Genomic DNA, 14797 nt, shown 5'->3' with positions numbered 1-14797 from the left:
AAATCTAATGCATTTACCTCAATGGACAAGATATATGACTTCTTAGGATAGGTAATATACTGAAAACTTTGATCTTCAGAAGAGCACATTAAAGAAACCAGGTAAGGGACATCTCCAGTATAATATATATCCCATGAGATGACTCCAGAAATAAAGACATCTTTGTTTGTTGCAGAAAATTTGGCTCTATTCAAACTGTTTGTATTGAATCAGTAATATTGGTTGTTCTTGTTTGATGATTCTGGTGTTCTCTTGTTGTGTACCTAATTTTTAAGACTATAAATTTTTAGGAAATTTTGAAAATTGATTTTTGAATACATAGTTCATGGAATCATTTTTGTTTTCAACTTACCTAATATTACTGGCTTGACATGTGGCTGTACATATTGTTTAGCTGCAAAAGAAAGACATACAATCAAAACACATTAAATGACTTTGCTATTATTGACATGGCATTAAATCAAAGCCTCTGGCTAACTTTACAAAACATGAAAGTAATGTGTATCTGAAGTTCTGTAAATGTCAGACCCCTAATTTTAGAAGGATAGAACTAAACACAAACAAACGAGATTTAATTGCTACATATTCCCTCCATTAAATAGCATCCCTTTTAAATAATGTCAAACAACAAGAGAATAAGAAAAGATAAAACTAGAAAAATTTCCATTTAAATTTGATAAATATGAGGATTATACTGCATCCAAATTTTTTGGGACTAAAAATCTTTCATCAAATTTTAACTGGACAATTCAGCATATTACAGTCCCCACTGAATATGAAATTATTTGCTAAGAATGCACTGTAAGTGAATCTATGTCCAAAGTAAGAAGAACCACTAATTAGTAGTGGAAGATGGTATCAAAACATTTTTTTGATGTAGGTCAAAAGTCAAACTGTAGGCAAAACTAACCTACTTTTGATACATTATACATCACCAACTACCCAAGTATGAAGTTCCAGTAATGAGTAGTGTAGGAGATGAATTCTGTTTATTGAATTAAAACTCTTGATGTAGGTATGAAGCATGAATCAAGAAGCATTATAACATCATTAACCTTTCTCCTGTTCTGTGATTAGCATCTGCATGGCTATGGCAGCTTCAACGCGCACCGGCAATTCCTTGTCTGTACACAAACATTTCTGTGTCAATTCAAGAGCTTGGAGCAGATTGGCATCATTTCGAAATTTCAGCTCACAAAAATGTTTCAGCACCCAGCAACCCTTGAGGAGAAAAGAAATGAAAATTAGCTTTGAATGCAATTTTCAAATTATTAGTGACTTGTAACATAGCTGGTCAATACAATAACCAATAGTAAAACATACAGCTCAATATATTTTGTAAACTTCATATATCTTATTATTTTAAATTCACAGCTATCAATTTTTGATTATTTTCATAAATAGGTTTTTAATGAATTGAATGGAATAAATCATTACCTGGTCTACCATGATGAACAGACACAAGTTTGTGGTGTTTTGATACCATTATAAATTTAATTTCTCCTACAGAACCTCTTTGAAATTCAATTATGAAATATTCAATGTAAAAAAAACATACTCTGGCTCGAAGGAAACCATGTTCACTAGTGAATTCTGGGAAAACATGCGTTGTGAGCATCATCTCTGCCTGGTCTTTGTATATCTTCCTCTGAAAATAAAAGTTAAAATCTCGGTAATCTAATTTTCGAATAAGTTACCAAAAAGTATTAAAGCCATTTAAGGGGAAAAAAATTGTCATTTGCAAAAATGTTTAAGAGCAGATAAAAATTTCAATAGTCACAAGAATTATTGAAATCACCTTCAGTAGTATTTCTGCAACAGCTCCAATCATATGGAGAGCACCATCTTTTTGGCGTGGTTCAATGGCAGGCTGTGTAAGCACTTGCATACAGAACCCCATCGCCTTCTGTAGGACCTCCTTCCTCTTTGATGCAGCCGAGTAAAATAAGGTCTGAGCAGCAATGACTGGTGAGAGGAAATCTTCAAAAACATCTGATGATGGAAAAAACAAGAAATCTTCAATTTTATACAGAATTTTTCATCTAAATCATATTTAGGGACAATTACCACATAACATGATGAACCAGACCTATCCAATACAGTCAAAACTCATTATCTCAAAATTTAAGGAATGGTGATGTTTCAACTTATCCAATTTTCGACTCAAAGTGTCCAAGTAAAGTTGATAATATAAATTTCCTGATGTTGAAGGTTTAATAACGTGTGATAGCATGGTACTCTGTGGTGCAAACAATGTAATATAATATGTTATTTCAAAGGACAGTAAATAAACAGAAACAGATTTCTACTTTCTAAGTTTTCTTGTTAATTCATTCAATAACAAAACATGTAATAACGATATTGATCAACTATGTATAAAGTTGTGCTCGCTTTGTTCCGCGCTGCCCACATGTACACTTCCCTTACTTGCAAAGCACATTTTGATCATATGCTTTACAGAACCAAACTCTGCTTACACCTTTTCTTACTACAAACAATTTATCAAGCTATGTATCATATTAAAATCATTTCATTATGAATGAATAAACATATGAAAAAGGCAACACTGGAAAGTTTTTCCCTGTTATAGAAAACATTATACAAGGACTAGACTTAACAAATCATGCACAGACATTGTCTATATCAACGGGGAATTGTCCAAGCACTATGTACCCCGCTAAAGTCCGTTTGTAAACAAGTACAAAAATTAGTTTCTCTCAAAATTGTCAGATTTTGTTAAAAAGTCTGTACTGGTTTGACAGTTTCGCTTTTTTACCTAAAGATGCATTTAACAAAGGTAACTGCTTTCATGTCTTGTGTACATGCACTGCTTGTTTAACATACAGGTAAGTCACTGTTATTGGATGATGACACTTATTAAGAAGCAAGGTGTTGTGTGTTAATTTGACAGAATTTCGACTCAAGTGATTTCAAGACAATGTGTTTCAAATGTATAGTGTAGTCTTGTCAAAATTAAACTCATTATTTGAAATAAACAATTACTCTTCCAATTACCATGCTTTTGTGATGCAGAAATGTTTTTGTATTCCTAAAATATAATTAACAGAAATTTCAATGGTTTCCAAAGGAAAATCCTTAATATATATTTTACTAGTATAATGGCATATATAAATATTTTGAATTCACCCTTTTATAAAAAAAAAATGACATTCCATTATATATATTCAACATTACTTTTTATAAATTTCATTGAGTAGAAATGATACAGGATATGAAACAGGGTACATACCTCACTGGGGCATACAATTCTAACAGTTGAATCCCACCTGGAAAGATTTTATGCCAAGACTAGAGATTTTTTTAATTTGTATCTTCTCCTTTGAGTTACTCTGCATATTTGATGTGTATATATTCCATTTAGTCAGTGTTCCACCGCCCTACTCCTGTGAGTTACTAACCATATTTAATAGGTATATATTCCAGTGGTTTGGTGTTCAACAACCTCACTCCTACAAGCTACTCGCTGTATTGAATATGTATATATTCCAATGGAGTAGAGTTCCACAACCCTTTTTATTTGAGATACTCACCATATTTGATACGTATATATTCCTGTGGGTCGGTGTTCCACAACTCTTCATCCTCATCACTGTGACACATCAAGGGGAAGATAACTTCCTGGATAATACTCTGCAAACAAAGCAAACAGAATTCAGATTTCCTTACTATCTCTACTCACAGCAAACTTCTCTTACATACATTTGTTTTGAATGCATCCTGTGATGTAACGTCGGTCAAACATGCAGAGCCATTTTAAAAATTAAAAAAATAAGATAAAAGATTTTCAAAACACAATTTCATTTCATTGTGTCAAAACGGAATATTTACCATTTAGAATTTGGACATTCACCTTGAGTAATTCTGATCAATTTGATTTAACCTCTCAGAAAACTTTTCCCAGTAAAAATAATGTAAATTTAATCATGATCATCTGACCTACATGACTGAAATATGATGCATAAGTTTCATCAAATGATCTTTAGATGATTAAAAAGTACACTCTGAAAAATTTATTTGAAAAAATAATTAGTGGGCATCGAGTCTGGATCAAAATGTCAACACAGAAAAGGTCATCATTAAATAGCACTTACCTGAATGTGTGGTTTGATAAACTTCCAGGAAAATGCATGGCTGACCCTAAAATATGTTTCATAGAAAACATAACATTATCAATTAATGTATGAATACCAAAATTGAAATCAAGCAAATTGTTTGATTCACTAAAACATTAACCAAGATATAAAAAGTTGCTTTAAGTTTAATCCTCTACCATTATGTTGAAGCTTTACAGTAAACATATCTGAATCCATAACCAATTACAGTGTGTCTTACCCCTGGTTCAGGTAGTTGATGGTTTGCTGTAACACCCTCGGGGCCACATACAGTTTCTGGCGATATTGATCCAGTACCTTGAGAAGGACTTGCACTATCCCTCCTGAAATGTGAAAACAAAAAGACCAACATCACACTATGGTTCTATATGCAATATTGTGTGGTTAATACTGCAACTTAATAAATAATTGTATTGGATCTTACACTAATTTCCATTTTATTGAAGAGAAAAAAAATCTTTTTAGAGAGTCTTTGACATACTGAAGGAAAATTTGAGACAATTTTCATAAATCACATTTGAAATTAAAATGAATTAAAGATCTGTGATAAAAAGGATCTAAAATTCATAATTTGCAGATATGACATTACTTCATGATCTAATCCCGACATTAAAATAGTTCATCATATTGCACAGGTTCACAAATTTGTGACAATTTTATACCCACTTAATAACACAGCTATCATGTGGAAAGATGAAACACTATATATAGTCAGTTGATTAAAAACTTCTTTTGACTGACTCAAATTTCAGTGCACTATGATATTTTAGAGGCAGTGGCATTCAGTATGTGTATATATGTTAGGTAAACTATAGTTAACACAATCACTAAGTATTCAAAACGTTCGTCTCTCAAAAATATTTAAGTAGTACACACACCCGAGAATGCCTTGAGATACCACTCAGCAAAAGATGTATAGTCCTTAATTACAGTTCCCGGGCTGCCGTATCTGTTACAAAAAAAAAAGACATTTTAGTTCTGTAGTGTAAATCCACAAGAACATATCAACTATCCCAGGTATATAATCCTTGGTGTATCAGTCCTATCAATGCAGAAAGAAAGCTAAGGAAATTTATCTTTTTAGAAAACAAGACTGTATCAGAGATTTAAGGAGACATAACTTCAAAGATCTAGTGCAGTGTTTGGTATTACACAGGACATATGGAAAAACCTTGCAACATTTATTTATGCTTACAAAACAATCAGCTATTCATTTCCTCAAAATGCAATAAAATATTGGAGTAACTTGTATGGCTGTACCTTTCAAATATCCTGGTAAGTATGTGAACAGCCCATTTCTTGACCTTCCACCAGGCCAACTCTGCTCTTTCCTCCTCGTCAATCTGATTGGTCTGCTGTTAAGATTAACAGTGTAAAAATAATGAGCATTTCAGTAGTGAAATCAAAGGTCGCTGAATCAAATATATTTCATATTAAAGCTACTTTTGATTATGTTTTAGAGATTGCAATTTATTACTAAAAAGTATATAGTACTCTAAATCATACATATTTAAAGTGATGTACACATTTAAGATATTTAAAAATATGAACAAAAACATTTGGGGTCTGTATGGTTCAACAAATTCAGACCAAATTTGGGCAATTTCCAATCATTCCTACTGGAAGAGTAGGATTTTGAAGAGTTTGCTCTATTTCCCATATTGGTCCCTGCCCCTCCCGCCACAGAGGATCAAGACCCACTGTTTATAAACAATTGACTTCCCTTCACCCAATAATACCTTAAGACCAAATTTGGGCAAAATCCAATCATTCCTACAGGAGGAGTAGCATTTTAAAGAGCTTGCAACTTTTCCCCTTATACCCCCTATCTTCAGGCCCCAGGTGGTTCAGATGCTCTGTTTATAAAAAAGTGAGACCCCCTTCCACTAAGGATGCTTCTGACCAAATTTGGTCAAAATCTGCTCAGTTGTTCTTGACTAGTAGCAATTTTTTGAAAAAGCTGATGGATGGATGATAGATGCCACACCAAGACATTAGCTTACTGGTTCTTTGGATTAGGTTAGGTAATAAATCTAAGAATCTGGTATTGATTTACCTCTGGTACAGGTCGGTCAACAATCTGTCTGATCAACTCCATCCACTGAGTGAACACTTCCTTAGATATAACCTCTTGGGGCAGGTAATTCTACAACAGATAGATATACATAGAAACAAAAGTCTGTACATGAACTAGTTAACAAACATTTTGACATTAGACTTATTGATAACACACCATAGAAAATTGATGAAAATTAAAAACTAGCACTTTCTAATACAGTTTCAGACATTTTTTGGACCAACTTAAATTTTCCTGAGTTGATTCCAAGGTTTAAACAAGAGTACCCCAAAGCGGAACAAAATACGCCAGTGAATTTTATATAGTGAAATAAACAAAGGGCCATAACTCTTGTTCAAATCACCAAATCAAAACCCAGTTCAGGAAAACACAACTTCATATCATGGTGATTAAGCCTACCAAGTTTCATAAAGATCGACTGAAAAATGTTGGAGATCTCTGGACAAGATTTCTATAGTGAAATAAACAAAGGGGCATAACTCTTATTCATATCGTATAATCAAAACCCTATTCAGGAAAACACAATTTCATATCATGGTGATTAAGCCTACCAAGTTTCATAAAGATCGGCTGAAAAATGTTGGAGGAGATCTCCGGACAAATAAAATTTTATGACCGATGCCGGACGGACAGCGTCATACCAGAAAGACGGACGTATAAAAATTAGGCCCTTAGCATCACTGACAAGTATGAAAAGGGTAAAACAGCTCTATGATACAGTTTAAATATCAATTTGGCTCTACTGTATCTAAGACTAATTTTGTATAGCATATACCATAAGTCTCTATAAAAGTATTTGGTAAAATCATTAGCAATATCTTTACACTCCCTTTTATGGTTCTATCTACTCACAAAAAAATTATGTAGCTAATTTCTTAGTTCTAAGAAAATGTATCCATGATTATAATGCATCTAAATGTACCAAAATAATCAAATATTATATTTTAGTTTGCCTTCTCAAAATTGAAAAAGTTGTTCTAAATGTAGAATACCTGAATTAAGTTACCCAAGCTCTCTTGCCCTTTTTTATTTATTGCTAATGTATTTTCACTTTTGAACATACCCAGGTATTTGAAACATGAGCATTTCTAACTAAGGAATAAAAAACATATAAACCTGAATGAATGCATAATAAATCTTGAGGATCTGTTTTTGCAGCAATACTGCATGTTCTGACTGGTCAGGGAGCATCTCCAGGCATCGTTGGTACACCATAGGCAGCATCACTTGCATCGAATTATGTAAAACCTTGCGTTCGTCTGGTCTCTTGTACCTGTTTAGGCAATCAAAATACGTCAATGACAGAAATCTTATTCACTTAAGTTAAATGAGTTTATAAGCACTAAACTGATTCAATTAATTGAATGTATACACAGATAATTACAACTGATACAAACATCAATCAAACGAGTTTGTACAATCTTCTAATGTAAAAATAATGCCCATCATTATTGTTAATAGTCAACACATGGCTATCTGTGCTTTCATAATCAAAGAAATTCTGACAGATGGTTGTAATTTGCTTCCTATTTTCCTGAAATGCAGCCTTGAACTTAAAATGTTTTCGAGCAATGCTGTTATTTACTATGAAATGTGTGTTGCAGCATCAATACTAAAGAGTATAGAGGCAACAGTTGCTGTGTGACTAACATTTAACACTATGACCTTACTAAATAGAAACCATGTTACTTACTCAAAGACTTTGACTAGTTGGTAGAGTGACATGAGTGCACCCATCCAGGCGCCATGGTTGTCAGCATGCATATACATAGCAATCTTTTCCACTAGAGTTGGCCAGCGGCCTGGGTAGTCGTACTTGATGATGTGGCTAAGAGCAACACATAACTGAACACGAACAGGCTCTGGAGCTTGTATGATCGCTTCTACCATGTTCTCGCGGATTGTCTGGCGGTCTTGCTCATGAATATTGAACGGAACTGGGTCGCTTGGGTTTTCAACCTCCCTGTCCTGCCAGAACTGGGTGACTGTGTTCTTTAAGTAGACCACACCTGGTAAATGACATCCAAATATATAATCACTGAGTATATTGTCTATCCAAACTATTCAAATCTGTTAGTCATCTTTAGAACAACAATTTGAAACTGTATGACATGGTCGTAAGAAATTGCATGCATACTTTTGAAAATAATGTCACTACAGCTTTTATGTACATCTTCATTTCAACAGGCACATAGGAGTTTGATATCATATCATTTAACTATCATTCTAAACATGTGTTTGGATTGCAACGCTTGACATGAGCATTACAGGAACCATCAGCTGTTAATGACTGGAGGAACCACTCACCTGCTTGTCTTACTGGCATGTCTAGCTGGTCTGACATCACTACTTGCAGTAGGATGGGTGTAAAACCAATTATCTTATGGACCTACAAATAAAAAAAAATGAAAATATGACCATCTACTTCAATAGCTATTTTGCTTATCATAATCATTTTTAATCTGAATGACCTGTCGCAATAAACTTTTTGTGGAATATTCAAGTTGTGAAATCCATATTATCACATTCAGCTGAGGTATACCTTGATACCAAAGATGATGGGTAACACAGTGTTAAAAACCAGAACAGGTCTTCAACCCTCAATTTTGTTGACCACTTGATAATACATTACTGTTACTATCACTATAAAAGGTTTTATTCTGTACATGTACAGCAATGAATCTAAGAAGTCCCAATCCATCTTCTTCATTGCATTTTCTTGAAATATTGTAACTTTGCTGGAGTCTATAAAATGGCAACTGCACCAGTTCTTAATTTTTCTGAAATGTTCACTATACACTTCAGATAATAAAAGTCGTCGGTCTTATATGACAGTTTGGAGATTAAAACAACAAAAAAATAAAATGTTTTAATCATCTGCCATTCACGCTAGCATTACGGTGAATCTAATTTTTTTTCGTTTCCCGTCATTTTGATGATGTATCTGTGGAATTCAATGAATCTGGAAGTTTTTAGGCGATTGTCGTTCTGTTCATAGATCGGACAGCACATCCCACCGATGCCCAAAGTTGGTGACCCCATGACCTCTCTTGATCTGCATGGCCCGCACGCGCAGCTCTGTTGTACTGGCAGCGATGCCGGGATATCGGCGATCGCATACAAAGTTGAACAGCTCTCTCTCTCCATCTCTGGGTGTTTCGCTGTCGCACCTATGTCAGCCCTTCCGGTCAGTGGTTGGGACTTTAAACGGTCTTTTCTTTCTTCCGGGCCTTGATATTTCACTCTGGAATGTTGAAGTGGCGACCGGCGGCACGAAACTCCAGTCTCTCGGCGTAGTCAAATGGTGTTCGCAGTTTCCCCATGTCGAAGTTGGTGTAAACAATCTATCATTAAATACCTTCGGATACCGCGGTAGGTACAGATACCATGAAAGATCATGCCTATACTGAACAAACCACCTGCTTTTATGGGGACAAGGTAGGATTGAAAATGTTCAGACAGTTAAACAACATCGTTTTCTGACCAATAGTACGCGTTCAGCCCAAGCCCGGTGTCATCAGTCTCCTCATACTCAACGTGTTAACTGTCATTAACCGTTAATTATACAATCAGCCAAGCCTTTCATGCTTGTTAGGTCACCTGGGTAAATTTGTTTACTTAAGGTAATTACAGGTGTTAGGGTCACGCTCATTGTGGTTTCCTAATTATCAATGGATCAGACCACATCAAATGTTTCGTCGCAGTGACCAGTCAATTAATTTTTCTGTAGATTTTTTTTTTTTTTTTTAAATCTGATCTCCAAAAAGTATCTGCGCACTATACGCGAATATTTACAGTATTTTCCACTATATTGTCAAATTGATCATTGTTAACCAAACAGTATATCATTTGGTAATGTACGCTGTGATTTAAAAGACTTTTTCGATGAAAAACTGAACCCATACTCCTATGGTTAAGACACTAAATGGGTTGTAGCACAAGCGCCAAGGACCTTTGAAATTTTAAAAATTCTATTTCAGGGGTAGTCAATCAAGGTGCTACAAATACCACCTACTTTAATTTGGTGCATGGGTAAAGTTCCATTGTTCCTGAAAGAGATTCTTTTGAAAGTCATAGTCCGATTCATTTAAAAACAGCAAAACTAGATTGACTAATTAAACTTTACAAGGGGGATAATTTTGATTACTAAACAAAGAATGTAGTGGTTTGGTTTTACAAAGCAGCCTATCAAATTTTTCTTAAAAAAAAACAAACAAAAAAAAAAAAACAAGAGAAACCTGAGGGATATTTGCACCTACCATTGTTTTATCTTTATTTTTTCTTTTAAGTTATATGAAATCAAAAAATTTCTCTAAAGAAACAGCAATAATAATCTTTAACTGTCAAATCAAAGGTAGTCACCTGTTAGTCAATTTTATTTTTTCAATCAGTCCCAAAATCCAAAAGACACAACCAGGGACCAAGAGAAATCAAGAAATTTGAGAAAGATCCCTCCATTATTTCTTTTGACATAATGATAGCAAACTTTCATTGCCAAAATCCAAGATGGCCACTTGTAACCAGTCTTTTTCTGAGTCCCAATTTCAAATGGGCACAATTAGGGACAAAGGGAAAGGTACATTCATAGAAAATTTGAGTGAAATCTATTCAGTGCTTCCCAAGAAACAGTGATAACACGTTGTTTACGAATGGATGGAAGCCACTTGACAGATGTAAGGCCAATTTAAATAACACACCGTTATCAGATAAAAATTATCACATACAGTTATCTGCTTATCTGACTATATTTTCTAAATATTTTGACAATCTTCAAGGAAGAGGACCATAGACCTATACAGAGTTACGTTACTAATCTCAACTGTACTAATCTGTATGTATTGTCAAACTGAACTGAGATCTTACTGATATTAATCTTGAATACCAGATTTCATCCCAATGCTGACAAAATTTGATGAAAATCTCTACATCTTAACTCTAATTCTTTTTGTGTTCAAAAAATCAAACGATAAAAACAAGTATCAGTGAAATTGATGAAAGCTCATTGAAAACAATTTTCTTGGACACAAAATTTTAACAAAGGACAATATCTCTGCAATTAAGTTGTTGCCAGCCCTAACATTGGTTAACTGCACATTCACTTAGTATGATAAATGTATACACCAAATTTCATTGTCCTATTTTAAATGCAAACAATTTAATGTTTCGATCCGGAAATGAAGGGGTTTGTGGCTGTTGACTATGGTACACTGCACATCGTTTTAGGAAAGAGCAATAACTCTGTAACTGAAGTGTTGTGGGCCCTGCACTTGATACACTGCCAATATGACCAACGTAAACACCATGTTTCATGATCCTTGGTAAACTGTGAGGACATGAACGCACACACATATAAAGTGGCAACTATATCAGGGGTCCGGAAAAGCACTCGTCCGGTCATCATGGACGAGTGAAAATTGTCTCGGACAACCAGATTTATCTTTGTCAGTCGTCCGTTGGACAAGTACTTTTTTCCAATCATATTAATTTTACAACTTAAATTTCAATAAAAATGTAAAGACAATTTAAAATGAAGAAACATGTCACATCCTCGCTGATTAAGTCACCATTTCATAGCTGAATTTGGACGAGTAAATTTTTCATCCCACCAGGACTGTGCCTAGTGGTTTAAAATATCTTTCCAGACCCCTGAACTATATGCTCCCTCGAAAAATGTTCAGGAAGCATAAATATAAATGGTCCTATTGATGAATCCATGCGAAATCTTATTAAAAAAAGTTTCATTAAAATCTGTTCCAATAATTAAGTTATCATGGTCAAAAATCCCAAGGTAATAAAAACTCTAAGTAACTATAAAATCTGAAATTGTCATTTTTGTCCCAGATTTTTTTTTATATAAGGCTGTTTACCACTTTTTCATCAAAATCTGTTCATATTTACTCAAGTAATCATATACATAAGGTCCATGGTAATAAAGATGCAAAGGGCCATAACTTGTTTGTTTAAATTTTGTTAAAATTGCATCCATTGTCAAATTCATATCAAATAATGTTTATACATGGCTGTATATCAAGATGCATCAAAATCAATCCATTTTCATTTCACAAGGTCCAATGGCAATTGGCAAAGGGCCATAACTCTGCAAATAATCAATTCAAACCCATATGAAGTTTGATAAAAAAAAACCTGTTTATATGATGATGATTGAGTGAGTCTATAAGTGAATCCATATTATGTACTGTTATGTTTTGTCATGTGTGATTTGAAAAAAAAAAAAGTTTATAATGACTCCAGTTATCTTGTTCACAAGGTCCAGTGGAAATAAATCTGAGATCTTATTGATACAAGACTGAAGAAATAAAGGAAGAAGGATTGCCTTAAAAAAAAAAATGAGAGAGGAAAAAGTATTTAATGAAAAGTCAGCAAAAACATCTGTACTTTTTTTTTTGGATGGAGGGGTGCGGAGTCACATTCAAGTAAAAAAATATATAGGCACAATATTGTCTTAAAACAGCTTTTCCACATCGATATAAGTATTGGAAGAGACCCAAATGTCTATTAGGAATGAGATATCCATTTATAAGTGTAAAGGGTTCTTTTTAAAGGCATATCAGAAAAAAACTAAACATATGTCACATAGATGTGCAATTTTTCCTTTGATCTAGCTATGGTTATTTGTCAAAAGGCATGTCATGTTTCCTTTGATCTAGTTATGGTATAACCAACATTTTTTTTTACTAAAACCACATGGTATTAATAAAAACTCCTACCTTTTACAAAGTACAATAAAATTCTCAATTCTCTTTTTTCAGGCAATGAAAGTCGAATGTGGCCAATTAGTGAGCTGATTGAATATCAATTCAGTGGGAAAGAACAAAAAGTACAAATACAGTAACTTCAAGCACATTTTATTCATCAACATTGTTGTAAACAATTAAACAAATTTCACCTTTACTGATATGATTAGCAGTTTTGGTCTATTATTTTGTCCCCATCGTTCATCATGAACTATGTCTTGCAATTAAAAGACACATTTTTGGCCATAGTTGAAATATCAGCAAATGGAACCTTGTCTTTGTCTGGAGGCAGGTTTATATTCACATTAGTAGGCTAAATATCAGAAGTAACAATTTTCACCTGTAGCACCCTCAATTTTGACAATCTGCTCAATTCCAAAAGCTGTGCAGCTCACAGTCTCTAGTAAGCACAAATTGCTGTGGTCTTGAGACCAGCTTGGGACTAACTTTTCATCAATTTTTACATGACACATTATGTGACAAGTCAGTTAAATCATATGGTGTTAGTTATTTTCCTTATCAATGCATTTTCGGACAAAAGCAAAAGTTGTTTCATAATATAGGCCATGTTTTTATGAAAATATAAGTTAAAATTTTGATACGTTGTTAGAATATTAATTATTATATGTACATATTGTTTTGTTTTTCACATTTTCAAATGAAAACTCAAACATATGATTTGTTGCCATCTTGTGATTTACTGGTGGTTCCTTTTTCCTGTTGAAATTGTTTACTTCATATGAATATTACTTCATCAGTATATGTCTATGTATAACTTGTTGCCGAAACAACCCTCATTCCATCAAAGGCCTCAAAATGTGTTATTTATTGTATTGGCGCTATGCACCTGAGAAGTAGCCTCGTCCCTCTCTTCGAAAAATGGACATATTGCTCAGTTCCTATGACATATCTAATACATATACAGATGGTATATACAAATATGTGGTCAAAGACAGGGTTGACATTTCTGAGTGGGGGTACAAAAGAAAGTCTGACAATTATTTAGCACACATTAGCACATTGAAGTCTGTGACAATCTGTCATCAAAAGCAAGTCAAAAGTATATGCATTAATGATCGCCATGATATCCTTAACTTTCTCAACTCTTTTTCTCTATCTTTCGCGGCCTTTCCTCAGCAGAATCAATCAACTGTTCAGGAGCTTGTAATCTGTCACTTATCATTATTTCGTACTCCAAACATACGTCATTTAATCGCACACATTAGAAAAGGGTGTTGATTGAGCGATCGAAAATAGTGTTTCAGTAGCATGAGTACGTCCAAAACCAACGAGAATAATATTCATCACGAAAACATGCACGTGTTTTTAATCATGATTAATTATGAAATGAAGAATGTGCCAGATATGTCAATTAAAATAAAAATCAATGAAACCGTCAATTCATATGATTAAATAAATCAAAAGTTTAAATATTTTCTTTCATAAAGATATAGTTAAAGGCCAAATGCAAGGTAAATGAAGACTCATCTGTCGCCTATCCTAAATTTCTGCCATGTTGGAAAAACGTGTCTCGGAGTTTTACCTCATGTAGCTGTTCTTCAGCTTGTTCGCGTTGATTAGGATCCAAAGTCGCTCTGAGCACTTCAACGAGTTTTCCAACATCCATTTTCGAAGGGCTTAATGGACGACAAATGTCAAATCTTAGATGGTCGATTGCCCTCTGGCCCTTAGAAAGGGTTCAAGCCGGTCGCGCCAACACTGAAAAGAACCCCTCATGGAGGTGACATAAACTGTCGACGTATGTCGTAAACCTTTTCTAAAAACGTAATTGGTATATTTTGTAATATTATCTTACTTATTTATAGACTTCC

The 14797-nt window shown here is 34.0% G+C and overlaps 1 protein-coding gene across 1 annotated transcript in view; it reads right to left on the bottom strand.

The window, feature by feature from the left end:
• The window catches only part of LOC132545357 (importin-7-like), a 30827-nt gene extending 16176 nt beyond the window's left edge, over positions 1-14651 (bottom strand). The window contains exons 1-14 of the mRNA XM_060209036.1: positions 14509-14651; positions 8518-8599; positions 7904-8219; positions 7327-7483; positions 6190-6279; positions 5394-5488; positions 5012-5082; positions 4354-4456; positions 4113-4158; positions 3552-3651; positions 1799-1992; positions 1559-1648; positions 1056-1221; positions 353-394 (exon numbers count right to left, since the gene is read on the bottom strand). Coding sequence (XP_060065019.1) covers positions 353-394; positions 1056-1221; positions 1559-1648; positions 1799-1992; positions 3552-3651; positions 4113-4158; positions 4354-4456; positions 5012-5082; positions 5394-5488; positions 6190-6279; positions 7327-7483; positions 7904-8219; positions 8518-8599; positions 14509-14592 — 1636 coding nt within the window. The 5' untranslated portion in view covers positions 14593-14651. The remainder of the gene's footprint in view (positions 1-352; positions 395-1055; positions 1222-1558; positions 1649-1798; positions 1993-3551; positions 3652-4112; positions 4159-4353; positions 4457-5011; positions 5083-5393; positions 5489-6189; positions 6280-7326; positions 7484-7903; positions 8220-8517; positions 8600-14508) is intronic.
• Positions 14652-14797: the final 146 nt, after the last annotated feature.

The sequence above is a fragment of the Ylistrum balloti genome, unplaced genomic scaffold, assembly GCF_031769215.1.
Source record: "Ylistrum balloti isolate Yb309-2 unplaced genomic scaffold, AGI_CSIRO_Ybal_v1 Utg369842, whole genome shotgun sequence".
NCBI classification, from domain to species: Eukaryota; Metazoa; Mollusca; class Bivalvia; order Pectinida; family Pectinidae; genus Ylistrum; species Ylistrum balloti.
This window is presented reverse-complemented; position numbering and strand designations above follow the sequence as displayed.